Source organism: Aphidius gifuensis, linkage group LG5 (genome assembly GCF_014905175.1).
Source record: "Aphidius gifuensis isolate YNYX2018 linkage group LG5, ASM1490517v1, whole genome shotgun sequence".
Lineage (NCBI taxonomy): Eukaryota > Metazoa > Arthropoda > Insecta > Hymenoptera > Braconidae > Aphidius > Aphidius gifuensis.
In genome coordinates, this window is record NC_057792.1 from 20581953 (window position 1) to 20598605 (window position 16653).

At 25.3% G+C, this 16653-nt stretch overlaps 3 protein-coding genes and 1 pseudogene across 3 annotated transcripts; 2 read left to right on the plus strand and 2 right to left on the minus strand.

The window, feature by feature from the left end:
* Positions 1-382: 382 nt before the first annotated feature.
* Positions 383-4161, minus strand: LOC122858458 (forkhead box protein A2-like). The gene is made up of 2 exons (XM_044161381.1): positions 3793-4161; positions 383-1887 (listed from the first exon to the last, which is right to left on the minus strand). The coding sequence occupies exons 1-2, from the start codon at positions 4009-4011 to the stop codon at positions 679-681; spliced, it is 1428 nt and encodes a 475-aa protein (XP_044017316.1). The 5' UTR covers positions 4012-4161; the 3' UTR covers positions 383-678.
* Positions 4162-7594: 3433 nt separating this feature from the next.
* Positions 7595-9213, minus strand: LOC122858460 (geranylgeranyl transferase type-2 subunit beta). The gene is made up of 5 exons (XM_044161383.1): positions 9013-9213; positions 8819-8923; positions 8393-8749; positions 8158-8302; positions 7595-8085 (listed from the first exon to the last, which is right to left on the minus strand). The coding sequence occupies exons 1-5, from the start codon at positions 9013-9015 to the stop codon at positions 7697-7699; spliced, it is 999 nt and encodes a 332-aa protein (XP_044017318.1). The 5' UTR covers positions 9016-9213; the 3' UTR covers positions 7595-7696.
* Positions 9214-9337: 124 nt separating this feature from the next.
* On the plus strand, positions 9338-11540 carry LOC122858459 (annotated as a pseudogene).
* Positions 11541-13960: 2420 nt separating this feature from the next.
* LOC122858461 (hexamerin-like) lies at positions 13961-16560 on the plus strand. The gene is made up of 3 exons (XM_044161384.1): positions 13961-14267; positions 14356-15790; positions 15867-16560. The coding sequence occupies exons 1-3, from the start codon at positions 14037-14039 to the stop codon at positions 16385-16387; spliced, it is 2187 nt and encodes a 728-aa protein (XP_044017319.1). The 5' UTR covers positions 13961-14036; the 3' UTR covers positions 16388-16560.
* Positions 16561-16653: the final 93 nt, after the last annotated feature.

The window sequence follows — 16653 nt, forward strand, 5'->3', positions numbered from 1 at the left end:
TTCATTTTTTTTTTTTATATTATACTTGTTTATATATATTTTTTTTTTTTTTAGATAAATAATCACTCGGTATAATTTTTTTATACACTTGGCATTATTTATTTATTTGTGTTATATTATTTTTTCAGCATTATTGTTTTCCTCGTTTTTAAAATTTTTATAAAACAATTTTTTTTTCCTCATTATTTTTTATCAAACGTGAATAAACAGAAGAGAAAGATTTCGTTGGAAAATAGATAATAATAAAAATTACAAGAAAATAAATAAAACTTTTTTTTTTTTTTTAATATCAATATTTCGAAATTATTATTTTCTAGTTCATTTAACAGATAATTTTATCATTTAATTTTTTTTTTTTCACTATTATCATTTACGACTATTATCTCTCTCTCTTTTCGTCGTTCATTTCCAACAGTCTATATCTTATTACATACACATATATATATTTTTTTTTAAATAAAAACACAGTAAAAGGTAAACCAAAGTTTTCCCATCACTGCAACGATCACAGCATTTTCCCTCATTCAAAAAAAAATCTAAAAAAAAAAATTTACAATACTGCACATCCACTCACTAGTTTTAATTTTCACTAGATCAATTTCCAAAAAAAAAAATAAAACAACAAAAATATCATCAATTAATAAAAAAATAATAATCACATGATACATTATTTCACTTTCATGTTGTGGTACCATATGGTGATCTATGAATACCAGCACCAGTTGTGATCATTGGAAAACCAGCATAAATTGGTCGTGGTATCAGCAATCCACTTTTATTATTTATATGATTATTAATAATAATATCATCATGTTCATTATCATCATCTTCATTCATATTATTATTATTAACATCATCATCTTCATCATCATCATCAGGTGCTATTATATTTTCAATAGTAAATGGTTTTTTGGCTTTTTTATGACTCGTATTATTATTATTATTATTACTACTATTATTATTATTATTTATAATTATTGTTGTATCAATTATTGGTGATGTTCTTGATGTTTTATTTTCAATATTTGTATTATCTTGATTATCTAAATAATTTGGTGATAATCTTGGTGATGTATTACCAAATAATACATCTGTTTGTCTGTAAAGCTTTGTTGATGTTGTTGATGATGATGATGATGACGTTGGTGGTGTTGTTGTTGTTGTTGTTGGTGGTGGTGGTTGTGGTGGTTGTTGTAGTGTTATTGTGTCATCATCATAGTGCCTATCACGATATGATATTATATTATTACTTCCATTGTCAATTGATGGAAGACGATTATTGCAAATATTGCTGGATGACTGTAAATATGCAGGAAGATGATGATTAATATATGAATTATTAAAACCACTAAATGACCAATTATTTGTTTGTATTAAATTATTTGTATCATATGGATTATTAATGTCATTTGTTGTACCATTTAATCTTTGTCTAGCTTCATTTGTTAATAAATAATAATTTGTTGCTGCTGCTGCTGCTGCTGCTGATGCTGATGATGCTGGTGAATCAATTTGTGTATCAATATTATATCCATTTGTTGTTGATGCAACCATCATTCTTCTTTCTTGCATTTCCCATCGCAATAAATCTTCACGTAATCTATGAAGATTTGATGCATTTAATGTGTTACTTGGAGATTGTAATGATGATGATGATGATGAAGATGATGTACTTGTTGTACAATTTGTATCTTGATGATTTGGTGGTGGCATTGATGATGCCAATGCTTGTAATTCATTTTTTAATAATTCTTTATCTGGTTTATGTAACTTGAAACGTTTACGACGACGTAATAATGATCCATTTTCAAACATTGATAATGCTGCTGGATGTAATGCCCAGTATGCACCTTTTCCATTACCAGGTCTATGTGGTGATCTTGGTATCTGTAAATATACATCAAATCTTTATTATTTTTTTGACCTTGGTTTTAGCATACTCAATGTCGTAATATTATTTATTATATTCATTGATAAAGCACGTCTGGAGTTTATATGCACAGGTGATGAATGAAATAAATGAAAAAAAAAAATATTAAAATTAAACTGTCTGGCTTATTTTTTCATTGATATTAATATACACAATGTATAGTAATTTATCAAGTAATTTAATTGATAATTAAAATGATTTTTTATTGTTTTTTTTTGTTGTCAATTGTGGGTGGGTGGTTTATTTTCTTTTTTTTTTTTGTTAAATATTTTATATTTATTTCGTTACTCTTTGAGGTGTAAATATAAGGTGAAAGAGTATGTATATTCAATGAGACAATTTGCCTTTTAAAGACTATGTGTTGATAAATCATTCGTGTTCAATAAATAAACGAGTGTTTGATATGAATCGCCCGCGGTGTAACAACGCCATTTAAATGCCCACTCAATTTATGATCAGCCAACAAGTAATACAACTTTTAAGACCAACATCGTCATCAATAAAATATATTTATATATATTTTTTTAAATGTCTTTTCTCAATGTCCAATTGCCACTGTTTTACTTTGCCATTTAAATTACTATTTATTTATTTTTTTTTTCATTAATTATTCATCATACGGCTATTTATAAAAAATAAAATCAACTCTTTTTTATTTTTATAATTGTTGATTATTTACAAGCATTTAATTACATGTAGGCAAGTTATTTTTTTTTTCATATATCTACTGTCATTATATACTGTATTTAAATAGAAAAAAATATAATAATATCAAGCAAGGAAAACATGCTTGCAGGTGCTATTGTTTAGCATGATATTATCATGAACAAAGTGAATCTCAATTTTATTTTTTTAAATTTTTAACTGCGCTTTTAACTAACATATTTTAAAATGCAAATAATCATAGAAATTATGTTTAACATGAATAACTGTTATTATTTATTCTTATTTTTTTTTTATTATTTTTTTTTAACTAATTAAAATAAAAACATTTAATTAAATGACATTGCAGTATTTATTTATTTTTTTCATCACTCAATAAATATAATCCACAGGTTGATTTTAAAATTTATACTTTTAAAATTTGATATTTAGTTTTTTATTATTCTAATTTAATGTTAGTATAAATTTTTGTTTAAATATTTTATCGATTTAAAAATAATTTTAATGTTGAATTGATTGCTGTTAAATTTGTAATTTCGAGGGTTTTTTATTTCGTTTTGTTATTGTTTATTTAATTTGAAATGTAAGTGGAGAGTTTATTATTTTTAATATTTAGGTCATTTAATTTGATGTCTAGTCGAAAATATAATTAGATCAATTGTGATGATGATATTGTATGCGGCTATCGATGTTGTAAGGTGCGAAGATGATCAATTCAAAATTGGCAGGTGGCAACCAGATGCTCCAAACGAATAATGACATGGCATGTGCCGACGGCCAAAAAACACCTTTTGCATATATATTTTTTATCATAAAAACTCGAATATAAAATTTAAAAATTTGCCCTTTCAATTTATTAAAATAAAATGAGCTCAAAAAATTGCTTTAAAAAATATTTCCAACAAATAAAAAGGAAAACAAAATAAACAAACCAATTACTAAGTTATTCTTCAAATTTTTTTCAAAATTAATTAAACATCAAAGTAAACAACAGCAAGACAAATTAATTAAATTATTTAATAAATAATTTCTAATGATTTTACATAGTTGAAAAAATAAAAAAATCATAGCCACCAAATTAATTAACAAATTTTTTCGATGAAAAATAATTTTAGAAATATTTTAGATGATAAAAATTATTTCCCTTTAATAGAGGAATATTTATAGAAATATTTTAAATGATAATTTTGTTGACTTACCTTGATAAAACAGTCATTAAATGATAAATTATGTCTCAATGAATTTTGCCATCTTCTTGTGTCTTTTCTATAATACGGAAATCTATCAGCAATAAATTTATATATCTCAGCAAGTGGTAACATTTTATCTCTCGATGACCATATTGCCATTGCCGTTAATGATATATACGAATACGGTGGTTTTTGATCACCATATGTATCACGCGACGGTCGTGGCATTATAAATATTTCCTCAATATAAATTCACAACAATCAATTAATAATTCAACTCAAATAATCACTCTAAAATCACATTAACTCATTTAATAATCAATTTTTCATTTTTTTTTTTTTTTTATTTATAAATCAATCACTTAATAAACATTTAAAAAAAAATAATTATAAAACTCAAATTATAATAAATAAATTGCAAAATAATCCAGTAGAAGTCCTTGTGTCTTGATAATTTTAATTTCACAATTTTAATTAGCAAAAATAATGTCACAAAAACCATAAAAACACATTGTTAAAAATTGTAAAATAAATTTATAATAATCACTGTTTGTTTTTTTTTTAAATATTATTTTATAAATAAATAAATTAATATTGTTGTTATAATACAAGAAGAAGACTTGTTTCAAGTAAGTTTTATAGAAGACAAGTCGAGCTCCCACGTTCGAAGCTTCACAAGCACTGAAAACCAGGTATCCCCACACCCCCGCAAGTATATTATATATCCCTTCTCTTTGATAGTTGTAACATTTAACAAGACCCCCGTGGATTGGACCATACAAATATACGATTTAAGAATCTATAATAACCTGGTATATACTGAATCAACCAATCCGTATGCAATAACGCGAATGGCACCACCTTTCACTGTGAGAAAGGGAATATTAAATGTGTTGGTTTTATTATTGTGTATATGTGAAAACCCTCCATCATCCTTGTGGGAGGCGGAGTTTGGTATCAAGCTACCGCCTATTCAACCCTTTTTATAAATAAAATATTATTATTGTTGTTTTGTTATTTTTTAAATGTTCAATTTTCAATTAAGAAAAAAAATATTTTTTAAATTGTTCAAGTAGATAAGGTAAACGATTGTTCGGTCAGAAAAGAAAATTATTATATTTTTTTTTTTTTTTTTAGAATAATTGTTTATGTAATTTTATGGTTGTTTTGTTTTTGGAAATTTGGTTTTTTTAATGGGTGAAGATTTGAGGGACATGGAGGGTTGTAAGTAGATTGAGTAAATGTTTGGTCAGACTGAGAAAATTAATTTTTATTTTGAGCTTAAAAATTAAATTAAATTCATTGATTTTAGTGGCTTTTTTTTTATTATTATTTGTTTATTGAATTTTATTAATGAAATTAAAAAAAAAATAATGATTGTTGTATTGTTTAGTAGTTTAGAATTTTTTGTTGAATCTTTTTAAAAATAATTTAAAAAATAAAATAATTGTAAAAGTTTATTTATACATGTAGAGTGATTAGAAAATTAAAAAATTGATTCAATTTTGATTTATTCGTTTTATTATTAATTTAATAAAATAATAATTAATACAGTTTTATTTTTTATTTGTTAAAAAAATGAGGAAAAAGTTTAATAATTATAAAATCAAAAAAATATAAATTTAATTTTATATTGATATTTGCTTATTTATTTATTAAAAATAATAAATAATTTATATTTTTTAACAAATATTTTTTATAAAATTTAAAAAATAAATTTAATTTGATTAATTTTGTTATTTATATATATTTTAATTATTATTATTTGTTTATTAATTTTTTATTGAAAAAAAAAGCGAAAAAAAACGAAATTATCATAATTTTAACTTTATTATTTTTATTAAAAAACAAACGATATTTTTCATTTAAATAAAATAAAAGAATTGATTTTATTAATCAACTAAATCGACATTAATTTAATTTTAAAAAAATAATTAAAAAAGAGCATTTTTAGTTAAAAAAAAAAAAATAATAATTTAAATGTAAAATTCAATTTTTAATAGATTATTTCGAGTTAATATTGTTTAAATGTTATAAAACAAAGTTAAACGGTACGTGTTAGTAGATGATAAAAAGATGATGATGAAGAAGAAGAACAAGAAGACGAATAATAATAATAATAATAATAAAAAAATAAGAAAAAGAAAAAAGGTAATTGATTTCATGCTCGAGTAATCGCATCTCTTTGAAATTGAGTGTCTAAGAATATAAGTGTTTGAGAAGGGGTAAAAAGAAGGTTGAAGATATATTGTTGAATAAGTTTGTGGTTGAGTTTATATATATAAATTGTTAATGTAGTGTGTTGGAGGTGTCTCATACGTCATGGCCGCGAATACGATCTCACCATGTCAGTTTTAAGTAACGCCCATCTTGTACAGTATAATATACAATATACATTGCCTCTTCAACATTTTCAAGTACTTGTACTCTCTTATGTTGTGCATCAAGTTTATTTATATATTTTATTTTATTTTTTTACCTCGCGGTTATTGTGGTGCAGAAGCACAATACTTTCAGGGTAACAAGACACTTTATTTTGCTTCAGGAAAAATATATATTTTTAATTTTTTTTTTTTTTTTCAAAATATATATATTTTGTATGTAATTTTACTAATTCGTTATAGTTACTGTAATTTACTTGCTTTTTATTTTAATCAATAGTGTGATGAATTTTATTTCAAGGAGAAATTTTTTTTTAAATATCAAATTTCATTTTTTACATTGCTGAAAATATTATTTTTTGTTAGTAAAATTATGACTGTTTTTATCATTTATATAATCAATCAAATTTCGTAATCACATTTCTTGATTTCTGTTAAAATTTTTAGCAACAAAAATTGCTGTTTTTTGTTGCTATTTTATTTTTGTCAATAACTTGATATAAAATAATAAATACATATTGTGAAAAATTGCATTTAATAACTAATCAATTACTTGAAAATATTAAAGACATAGCTATTTGTAAGTAGACACTAAAGTTTGATAGCTGAAAAAAATATATTTTTATACAGACATATTCCATTCAACTCACTGTATTCTATTTAAATCAACAGGTTGATATGTGCGCACTATGACCACAATCATTCACTATTTATTCTAGTTTGCCATTCAACGAATTCATACAAAAAAAAAAGAAAAATCATTGATAAATTTATCCTATAAAATTTTAATTATTAATTGTTGAATAGACACTCATATTAATCAGCAACAGCAGAAAATTTCTTCAGGTTGTCGTCAATGATTCTTCAAGTATATCATCAAATTTGTATCCAATGTCATCTAGAGAGTGTATTCTTCAAATAAATTTGTGATATGAAATTGATGATTTAATTAATTAAATTAATGAAAGAGGACAAACGTGTTTAAATACAAAATTAAATGCTCTATAATATATAGACAATGTTCATCAAGACAATAAACTATTTCCATTGGTAATTGGTATTTTAATAAATTTCAAAAAATGGTTGTATTATTTTAGCTCATCAAGATCACCAGTTTTTATTTTTTTCTCTAGCCTAGATGGAGATTTTTAAATTTAATTGTCATTAATAATTATAAATGATAATTAGAGTTTTATGTGTACTTTAAATAAATTACGATCAAGATTTAAATTTAAATTTGCCAATTTAGATTATATAATTAAAATAAAACTTTTTAAAAAATTATTTTTGTAAATCCACTATAACTTCAGATGGTAACACAAAAATTTATTGATAATAAATTCAAATATTTTCTTTACCGATAAATTAAACCATTTAATTATTATTATTATTATTTATAAAATTAATTAATTAAAAAATAAAAATACAAATTTGATGATATTTTAATATTTAATTTCAGAATAATTGTTGACATTTAAAAAATTTACAATCAATATAAATATTTATGTAATTTATGTAGCTAAATAATTAAATCATCTTTCAAGTTTTGTTGGTTTAATACCAAGACGTTCAATAATATATTCAGGCATGCAGTATGTTGGATTAATTGGTTTCAATTTAGAATCAGCTTCCAACAATGATACAGCAGTAAGACCAAATAGTGTATGAAATGGATCAACCATATCACCAGGTCTATCGCTAAAACCTCCAGTTTCAGTGTCTTGACAAGCAAGCACAAATTCTAATAATTTATTTTTATCAATCCAATGTAATTTGCCTAAAATTGTTAACGATGATAAGACCCACCAAGAATAACAAACATCAGGTAATTTTTCTGGTCTTCCATTGAGACCACCAGAGGGTAATTGTCGTTCACAAAGCCACCAGCCAAGTCTATCAGCATCAACCAAATGTAAATGTCCTTAAAAATCAAAAATTCAATTAAACAATTAGTATTTAATTCAATCAATTAATTTAATTTAATTTAACTAACCAGTTATTGACAAAAGACCAAGACAACAATAAATTAAACCAGCATGACTTTCTGATCCAGGTCTTGATCCAAATCCACCATCAAAATTCATACAACTTTTGACAAATTCAACAGCTTTTTCAACATTAATTTCATCCAATTTTCCCTGTTGAATAAATACATAAATAATTACACAATATTTATCAATAAAATTCAATGACTTTGTTGATTAAAAAAATAAAAAAATTACTATTACCAATAGTGATAATGTTGCAACAGCACAAAATGAAAATCTAGTATCAACTTCACCCCAATTATCACCAGTGAAGCTGCCATCAGGCTGCATTCTTTCTTTGACATATTTAACAACTTTATCAACATCAATAACATCAAGTGCATCATACATACAAAGTACCTGTACTGCACTTAGTGTATACAAAAGATGAGGATCATGATTGATACTTGGACTAATACCACCACAATCACTTTGACATTTTCCTATGAATTCTAACACTTCATCTTTATTTGTTTCATCAAGATTACCCATCAAATCCAATGCTGTCAGTCCCCAATATATACCAGACATTCTCAGATGTTCAGTCATACAGTACATCTAGAAATTTGTAATTTAAATTAATTAATTTTCATTTAATTTGCACAGAATTAATTCAATTATATTTACATAATCATCTTTGTTTTTTCCATAAGCAGCTATGAATGCTGTATGCTTTGCCAAAAGTAATTTTGGAATTTTTTTTGGTAATTGTACATCTTTTACCAAGGTAGCCTGAACAAAAAAAAAAAAATACAATTATTAATATTTATTTAACAACATAATAAATTTAATATTTATTATTGTTTATTTACAATAATTACCATTTTGTTTTGTTGATAATTTAACAATGAGTCACTTGTCAATTTTTTGTTACTTTAAAAAACACTTTACAATATCAATTGTTATTTAAAACACAATAAACAACAATTAAAATTTTATTTTATTTTATTTTTAAGCTATCTTTTATTTTAATAATTAATAAAACCTTTGTTTATTTTGTTTATTTTTTAACACAAAATTATGACAGGGAGAGACAGAGAAATAATAGAAGACAGAGAAAAAAAAAAGAGCATGATAAGCCTGTTATTTTTTTGACCGACTAAATTTGTGGTGGATTTATGAACTACATGTTTTTTATTGACTATTGACTATTGTTGACTATTGAGGTTGATTGAGGTTATAGTCAATTTGTATTCTGATAAAAAATTGATAATAAAAATTGATTTAAAAAATGTCCAATAATTCTGAATTTTCTCCTAATGGAGAATACTGGGCACAATGTAGTAATGATGGTAAATTAAAAATTTGGGAAACATCAACAAGTCGTTTGAAGCAAGAATTTACTCCAAATCTTCACTTGTCATCACCATGCAGTGTTTTAGAATGGCTGATTGTCGGCCAGCAAGCTCCCACCACGGTATGCCATGTGGTTTAATATAAAAATTTTTAAGGCTATCATTAAATTAATGAAAAATTATAAATAATATATTTTTTTAGGCATCACCATGGAAAAAAAGAAAAAGGAAATCAGGTGTTATCGAGGATACCGAACAAAAGCAAATAATTGCAATGGGTTCAGTTAGTGGAAAAGTAACACTCTATGATTTATCAACAGCATCAGTATGTAGTATATTAGATAATGGACATACATCAACAATAACAGCAATAACATGGTCAGCAATAAGTGGTTTATTTACTGCTGGTGATGATCATCAAATAATACAATGGAATATTCAAGATAATTGTTTAAAATGTAAATGGACATCTGGAAAAGTTAAAGTAACATCTTTAGAAACATTGAGTGATGGTAAATCATTAATATCAGCTGGTAGAACAATAACATGGTGGAACCTAGATACAAAACAAATTATTGGTACATTTACTGGTCATGCAACACAAATAAATTTATTAAAATCAATTAAAATTGATGATAATATTAGTTATTTAGTAAGTGGATCAATTGGTACAAATTATTTATCAGTATGGTCATTAAATGAACCAAAAAAAAATAAAACACCAACAACAAGTTTACAATTAAATGATGATCCAGTATCATTGTCAGTTAAAAATTATGATGATAATTCAACAATAACAATTTTAGCTGCAAATAGATCTGGACAAGTTAATGTATTTAATTATCAACCAAATGGACAAACAATTAAACAATTAAATCCAAGTTTAACTGTTATTATTGCATCTGATTCATCATCATCATTATCAACACCAACACAACAACAAAAAGATTCATCACAAGTGCAATCAATACCAATACAAACAGCATGTTTAACTGATGATCAAAAATTATTAATTGCATATGGTAAATTAATTGATTTAACATTTGAAAAATTAACACCAGATTATTCAGATAAAGTACAAAGTTTAATAAGAACAGATGGTAGAAAATTAAAAGATAAAAAAGATGAAAGTATAAGTAAAATTAAAGCAGTTGATACTGATAATGCTGAATATGTAACAAGTGGATTAACAACATTAAATAAAAGAACTAAAAATTCAACTGGTTCACAATTACCATTAAAAGATAGACTGGAAAATTTAAGTTTAAATGTTGAAAATATTAATACAAATGGTAAAACACCAACAAAAGTACATAACATGGCACAATTATTGATACAAGGATTAAATAGTAAAGATAAAACAATATTACAAAATGTATTGAATAATCGTGATGAAAGAATTATTAAAAATACAATTGGTAGTTTACCTGTTCAGGCAATAACACCATTATTGAAAGAGTTTCATGGTAAATAAATAGGTAAACTTATCCAAGTAGAATTGTTGGTAGCCAAGTAATTGGTAAATGGCACTTTTGTACTTTCTCATGCTGGTCATTTGTTATCACATCCAGTATATTAAGAAGCTGTTAGTCCAATTCTTGGGTACATTTAAAATTTATTATCAATTCTATCTGATCTATCGATTGAGAGAGAGAGGACGTGTTGCTCTTGTTACTGGACAAATATCACATCTAAATGATAAAGAAAATAAAGAATTTATTGGAGATAATAATTCTACTTATGTTGAATATAAAGATGGTTTGGCTTTTTTATTTTTAATTGTTTTAATTTGTTTGTGATTTTTTTATAACTTAATTTATCATTTATGATTGTAGGCTCTTCTGATGAGGATGACAGTGATGTTGGTGAGCTAGAAGCTGATAGCTCATCTGATCAAACCTGGGAAGAAAATAGCGATGTTGAAGATCAAGATGACTTGATGGAAAATGGTAAATCTGATGATGACGACGACGACGACAATGAATCAATTGTTAGCGATTAAAACAATAAAATAATAAATATTTTTTTTTTTTAATTAAAATAATACACAATTTAAAATTGCTACTGACAATTAATGAATTAAATTAAACACATTTACATTGTCTCAGGGTTTGATAATAAATATTTTTAAAAAACTTGCATCAAATATATTTCATTAAATAAATAATTAGCAATTTTTTTTTTTTTTTCTTAGCTTTCAATTATTTGTTAATCAGTAAAAAATTATCTTCATTTTTTCGTTTTTTTATACTTTTATTAAATAAACATTGTATAACTTGCAAAATATATTATTAATAAAAAAAAAAGAAAAAGATAAAAAATTGTGTTGTTAAATTTTAATACGATATTATTATTGTGTAATTAAAATAATAAAATTATTATTTGAATAGAAAATATTGTTGCTTAATGAGTTGTTAATTTGTTTATTTTTTAAGTTGGATTATTAATAAACTTGACCATTTTGCTTGTTGACTCGTACAAACTGAAGATCAATAAATGGAACTTTTTTTTTACATATGACGAAAATAAAATCTTGAGTTATTAATGAGACTAAATGTGAGGTGATTAGTGGTACCAAGCAAACAAATATGATACACTATCTTGTTATTGCAACATGTTATTGCATTTAATTAAAATTAACCAAATCAGTGCTTTTATCATAAATGTTATTTGAGATTTTAATGAGGTCGACAAAAAAAAAATTCATGACGTTAAAATAACAGTTAATCAATTTTCTAATTTAATTTATTTTTATGTTTTTAATTTATTTTAATAATTATTAAATTTTGAGTATTTAAATTATTAAAGTTTTGTTTATTTGAAAATAGTTAAAATTGTCGAAATTTGTTTTTTTCTTTTTCGCTTGTTTATTAATTGACAAAATGTTTTTTCGAGTTGTTTATTGCATTTTGCAATATTGATAATGTTCGTTTATTTTTTATATTTTGCAGAAAAATAAAAGGTCATTAGTTTATATTTATTTTTTTATGATAAATTGTCATGCAAGTTAATTTAATTAATTCGGAGATTTATTATATCGAGACTTAATTAACGTTGAGTTTATGAAAATAATAAATTAAAAAATTACATTCATTATTGTTATATTATGGAATGAGTGTATGGTTTTTTTATGTTTTTTTTAATTTTTAGGTATTGACAACTGTTTTTAGGCAATTGAAAAATGAAAAAAATTATAAATCATATAATGCTTTAGTAAAACTTGATATAAAAGATTAATTTTTTCGTTTAATTATATTTTTTTTCGCCATAGATAATTAATTAGAGATCCGAGAAATATTTTGATTTAAATTAAAAATAGAAATATTTATTAGCAAATAAAATTACTGAAAAATAAGGTAGCACCATGAAAAATAAGTAAATTAAAATAATATCCATTTATAATTAAATTTTTTTTTTTTAAATTGTTAAAAAATAAAAATACATTAGAAATATTTCGAAAATGAATTTATAAATTGAGAATAAAAAAATTATCAGCAAGTAAAATTTTGTCGAATATCTTTCTTTATAAAATCGACAAAGAAAAAATTACTTTATAGAAAAATAAAATAAGACCACTAATATTTAAACTCAAAAATAAATTAATTTATTACATAATTTATATTATTATTTTAATAACAATTTAGGAATTGTTCAATTTTTCGAATTGCTAAAAGTACTTGTAATTTATTTTTTTTTTCTAAAACCTAGACATGCTCGAAATATTTCGAAAATAAATTTAAATTCAAAATAAAGATTTATCATCTTGGTGGAAATATTTCTCTGACTTTCTCCAACCATGGATCATTTGGGTTGAAAATTTGGAGAAAATTCAGAGAAATATTTCCACTAGAGCTGCAAGTAAAACTTTGCCAAATGAAATAATTTATAAAATAGACTTAATAAAAATTATTTTTCAACAACAAAAGTTTTAATTTCAATAATTTTATCCTAAAAAAATTATATACATAACTTAGATATTTTTTTTTCTATAGCAATTCCCGAATATTACAGAGGCAAATTATTTAAGAAACAAAAATTATATAAATAACTCTTTAAATAATTCTTTAAATGAATATGTTAAATAAATAAATAAATTTAATTAAAATAATCAAAAATATATATTTATAATTTTATTATTATTTTTCTAATACTCGAAAAATATTTTTAAATTGTCAAATCCAAAAAAAAAATATTTATTTAATATTAATTATTAACTACCAATTATTAAATTTATGAATTAAAAATATTTGATTAATCTTTTTTATATTTCGTAATAAATTATGTATTTAAATTAAAATAAATAACTAAAGAGACAAATCAAGAAATAAGAAAAAAAAAAAAAAAATTGAGAGATAATTAGCTAATGAAAATATCAATGTTAATATGTATTTTAAAGAGTACCAAGATACGCACAGGTCTCCGGGGTGAAATGTGATTATCGATGAGAATTTGGGTATATAAGCTGGCAATATTTCGATGAAAGATCATCCTCTTCTGTTGGCTCATTCGAGGAACATTAACAAAGAACAACTAAGTATCTAGCATTCAACATGTTCAAGGAGCTGGTGGTATTGGCCCTAACAGGCTTTTGCCTTACCAAGGCAACTGGTGTATACCCATACGCTGAGACCTTCACTGCTGATGCTGATTTTCTACACAAGCAAAAGCAAATATACGAATTATTCTTCTATATTGATCAAGCTAAACTTGTTGGTAGTGAATTTTACGAAGTTGGACGCACATATGACATCGAAAGCAGCATCGAGTACTATTCAGATCCGGTAAATATATTTATTATTTTAAACATTAAAAAATTGGATCAACAAAAAAATATTTCTATACTACAATTCAATTATTTTTTATTTGCAGTCGATCGTACACGAATTCTTGTACAGATTCAAATTGGGCTACCTTCCAAGAGGAAGCCTTTTCTCAGTCTACTACAAAGAACACCGTGATGAACTCAGTGTCTTCTTCCGTTTGTTATACTCAGCCAAGGACTTCGCAACATACTACAAAACTTTATCATGGGCCCGTTTCTACATCAACGAAGGTATGTTTGTCACCGCTCTCGTAACATCAGTTATGTACCGTCCAGACTGCAAAGGAATCATTCTTCCACCAATGTACGAAGTATACCCACACTTGTTCTTTGACAATGAAGTCATTCAATACGCACAAAAAATCAAGATGAGCTCAGGATACAAAAAACCAATCAGCCACGACAGCTTCAATGTTGAAACCTACTTCATTGATTACAACTACACTTCACTCTTCATGAAACATTACATTGATGGAGAATACGAACTTGACTACTTCACCGATGATGTTGCACTCAACAACTACTACTACTACATCAGAAACTTGTTCCCATTCTGGATGAACATCAAAGACTTTGCTGTACCAAAACACATTCGTGGTGAACTTTACTACTACATTCATCAACAATTAATGGCACGTTACTACCTCGAACGTTTATCACATGGATTTGGTGAAATTGAAGATTTCTCATACTCCAAAGACTTTGCACCAAGCTTCTACTCAACTCTTGCTTACTCAAATGGTGTTGCATTACCAAGCCGTGAACGTTGGTCTGAAGTTCCATCATACAAATACAACTATGTACGTGAAATTGAAAACATTGAAATGAGAATATACGAAGCAATTGACTCTGGCTACTTGTACGATTACGAAGGAAAGAAATTCAGTCTTTACTCTGCTGAAGGTTTCAACTACCTTGGTAACTTGATTGAAGGTAACTACGACTCATACAATGTCAACTTCTACGGTGCAATTGATGCTCTCTACAGAGACATTTTCGGTTTCAACTACGATTGCAAACACAAACTCTGTGTTGTACCAAGCTCACTTCAATTATACAGCACAAGTCTTCGTGACCCAGCATTCTACAGATTGTACAAGAGAATCATAAGCTACTTCTACAGATACAAAGGAAAACTTCCAGCATACACACACGCTGAACTTGACTTCCCAGGAGTTAAAATTGAAAATGTATACGTTGACAAACTTTACACATACATGGAAAAATACAACTACTTCATCAACAATGCTTTGACTGTTGATTCATACAAAGAAGGTATGGGATACAATGTTAAAGCAGCCAAATGGCGTTTGAACTACAAACCATTCACATACAAATTCGACATTAAGAGTGCTTCAAACACCAAGGGTATGGTTCGTATCTTCTTGGGACCATCACTTGATGATTACTACTACAAAGAATCAAACTACATGTACTACAGCTGGTACAACTTTGTTGAACTCGACAAATTCATTGTTGATCGTAAGTTTATTATTATTATTTATTATATTTTTTTATGGAATAATTTTATTTTAATTTAATATTTAAATAATTACAGTTAAGGCTGGATCAAACACCTTCGAACGTCACAGCACTGAATCAATCTACACTGCCAAAGACTTTGTTGGTGGAGATTACTTCTACAAAAAACTTCTTAAATCAATTGAAGGAAGTGAACCATTCTCATACTCAAGCAAAGTTTATGGATTCCCAGAAAACTTATACCTTCCAAGAGGTCGTGCCGGTGGTATGCCATTCAAATTATTCATCCACATTTCACCAGTTGAAGAATCAAAGATTTCATACTTTGATTTCCCAATATTTGGAAAAATGTTGTACGATGGAAAACCATTTGCTTACCCACTTGACAGACCAATGGAACCATATGTTTTCGGTGATCTTTACAATATTTACTTCAAGGATGTTAGCATCTACTATTTGAAAGATGGTATTGAAAGCTTCTACCCAGAAAAATATGTTGCTGATAAATATGTAGCTGGTGAATACCACGGTAAATACGAACATGTTGCCAAACCATACTACGAAAAACCATACTACTATGGTAAATACCACTACTAATAAATTAATATATGTATATTGATTTATTAACATTAATAGACAACTCAAATCAAGAATCAAACTTATAATGATTCAATGATTGGTTGAATGGAAACGATAAGCCTGTTTAAAACTATTTTTTTTTATATTGGTAGAATTTTTTAAAATGAAAATAAATAAAATTACTTGAACTTTATATCATGTCTTTATTTTATTATAAATTACTATTACCTTTCCTATATTTTTTCATATAATAATAATAATAATAATAATGATAATAATAATAA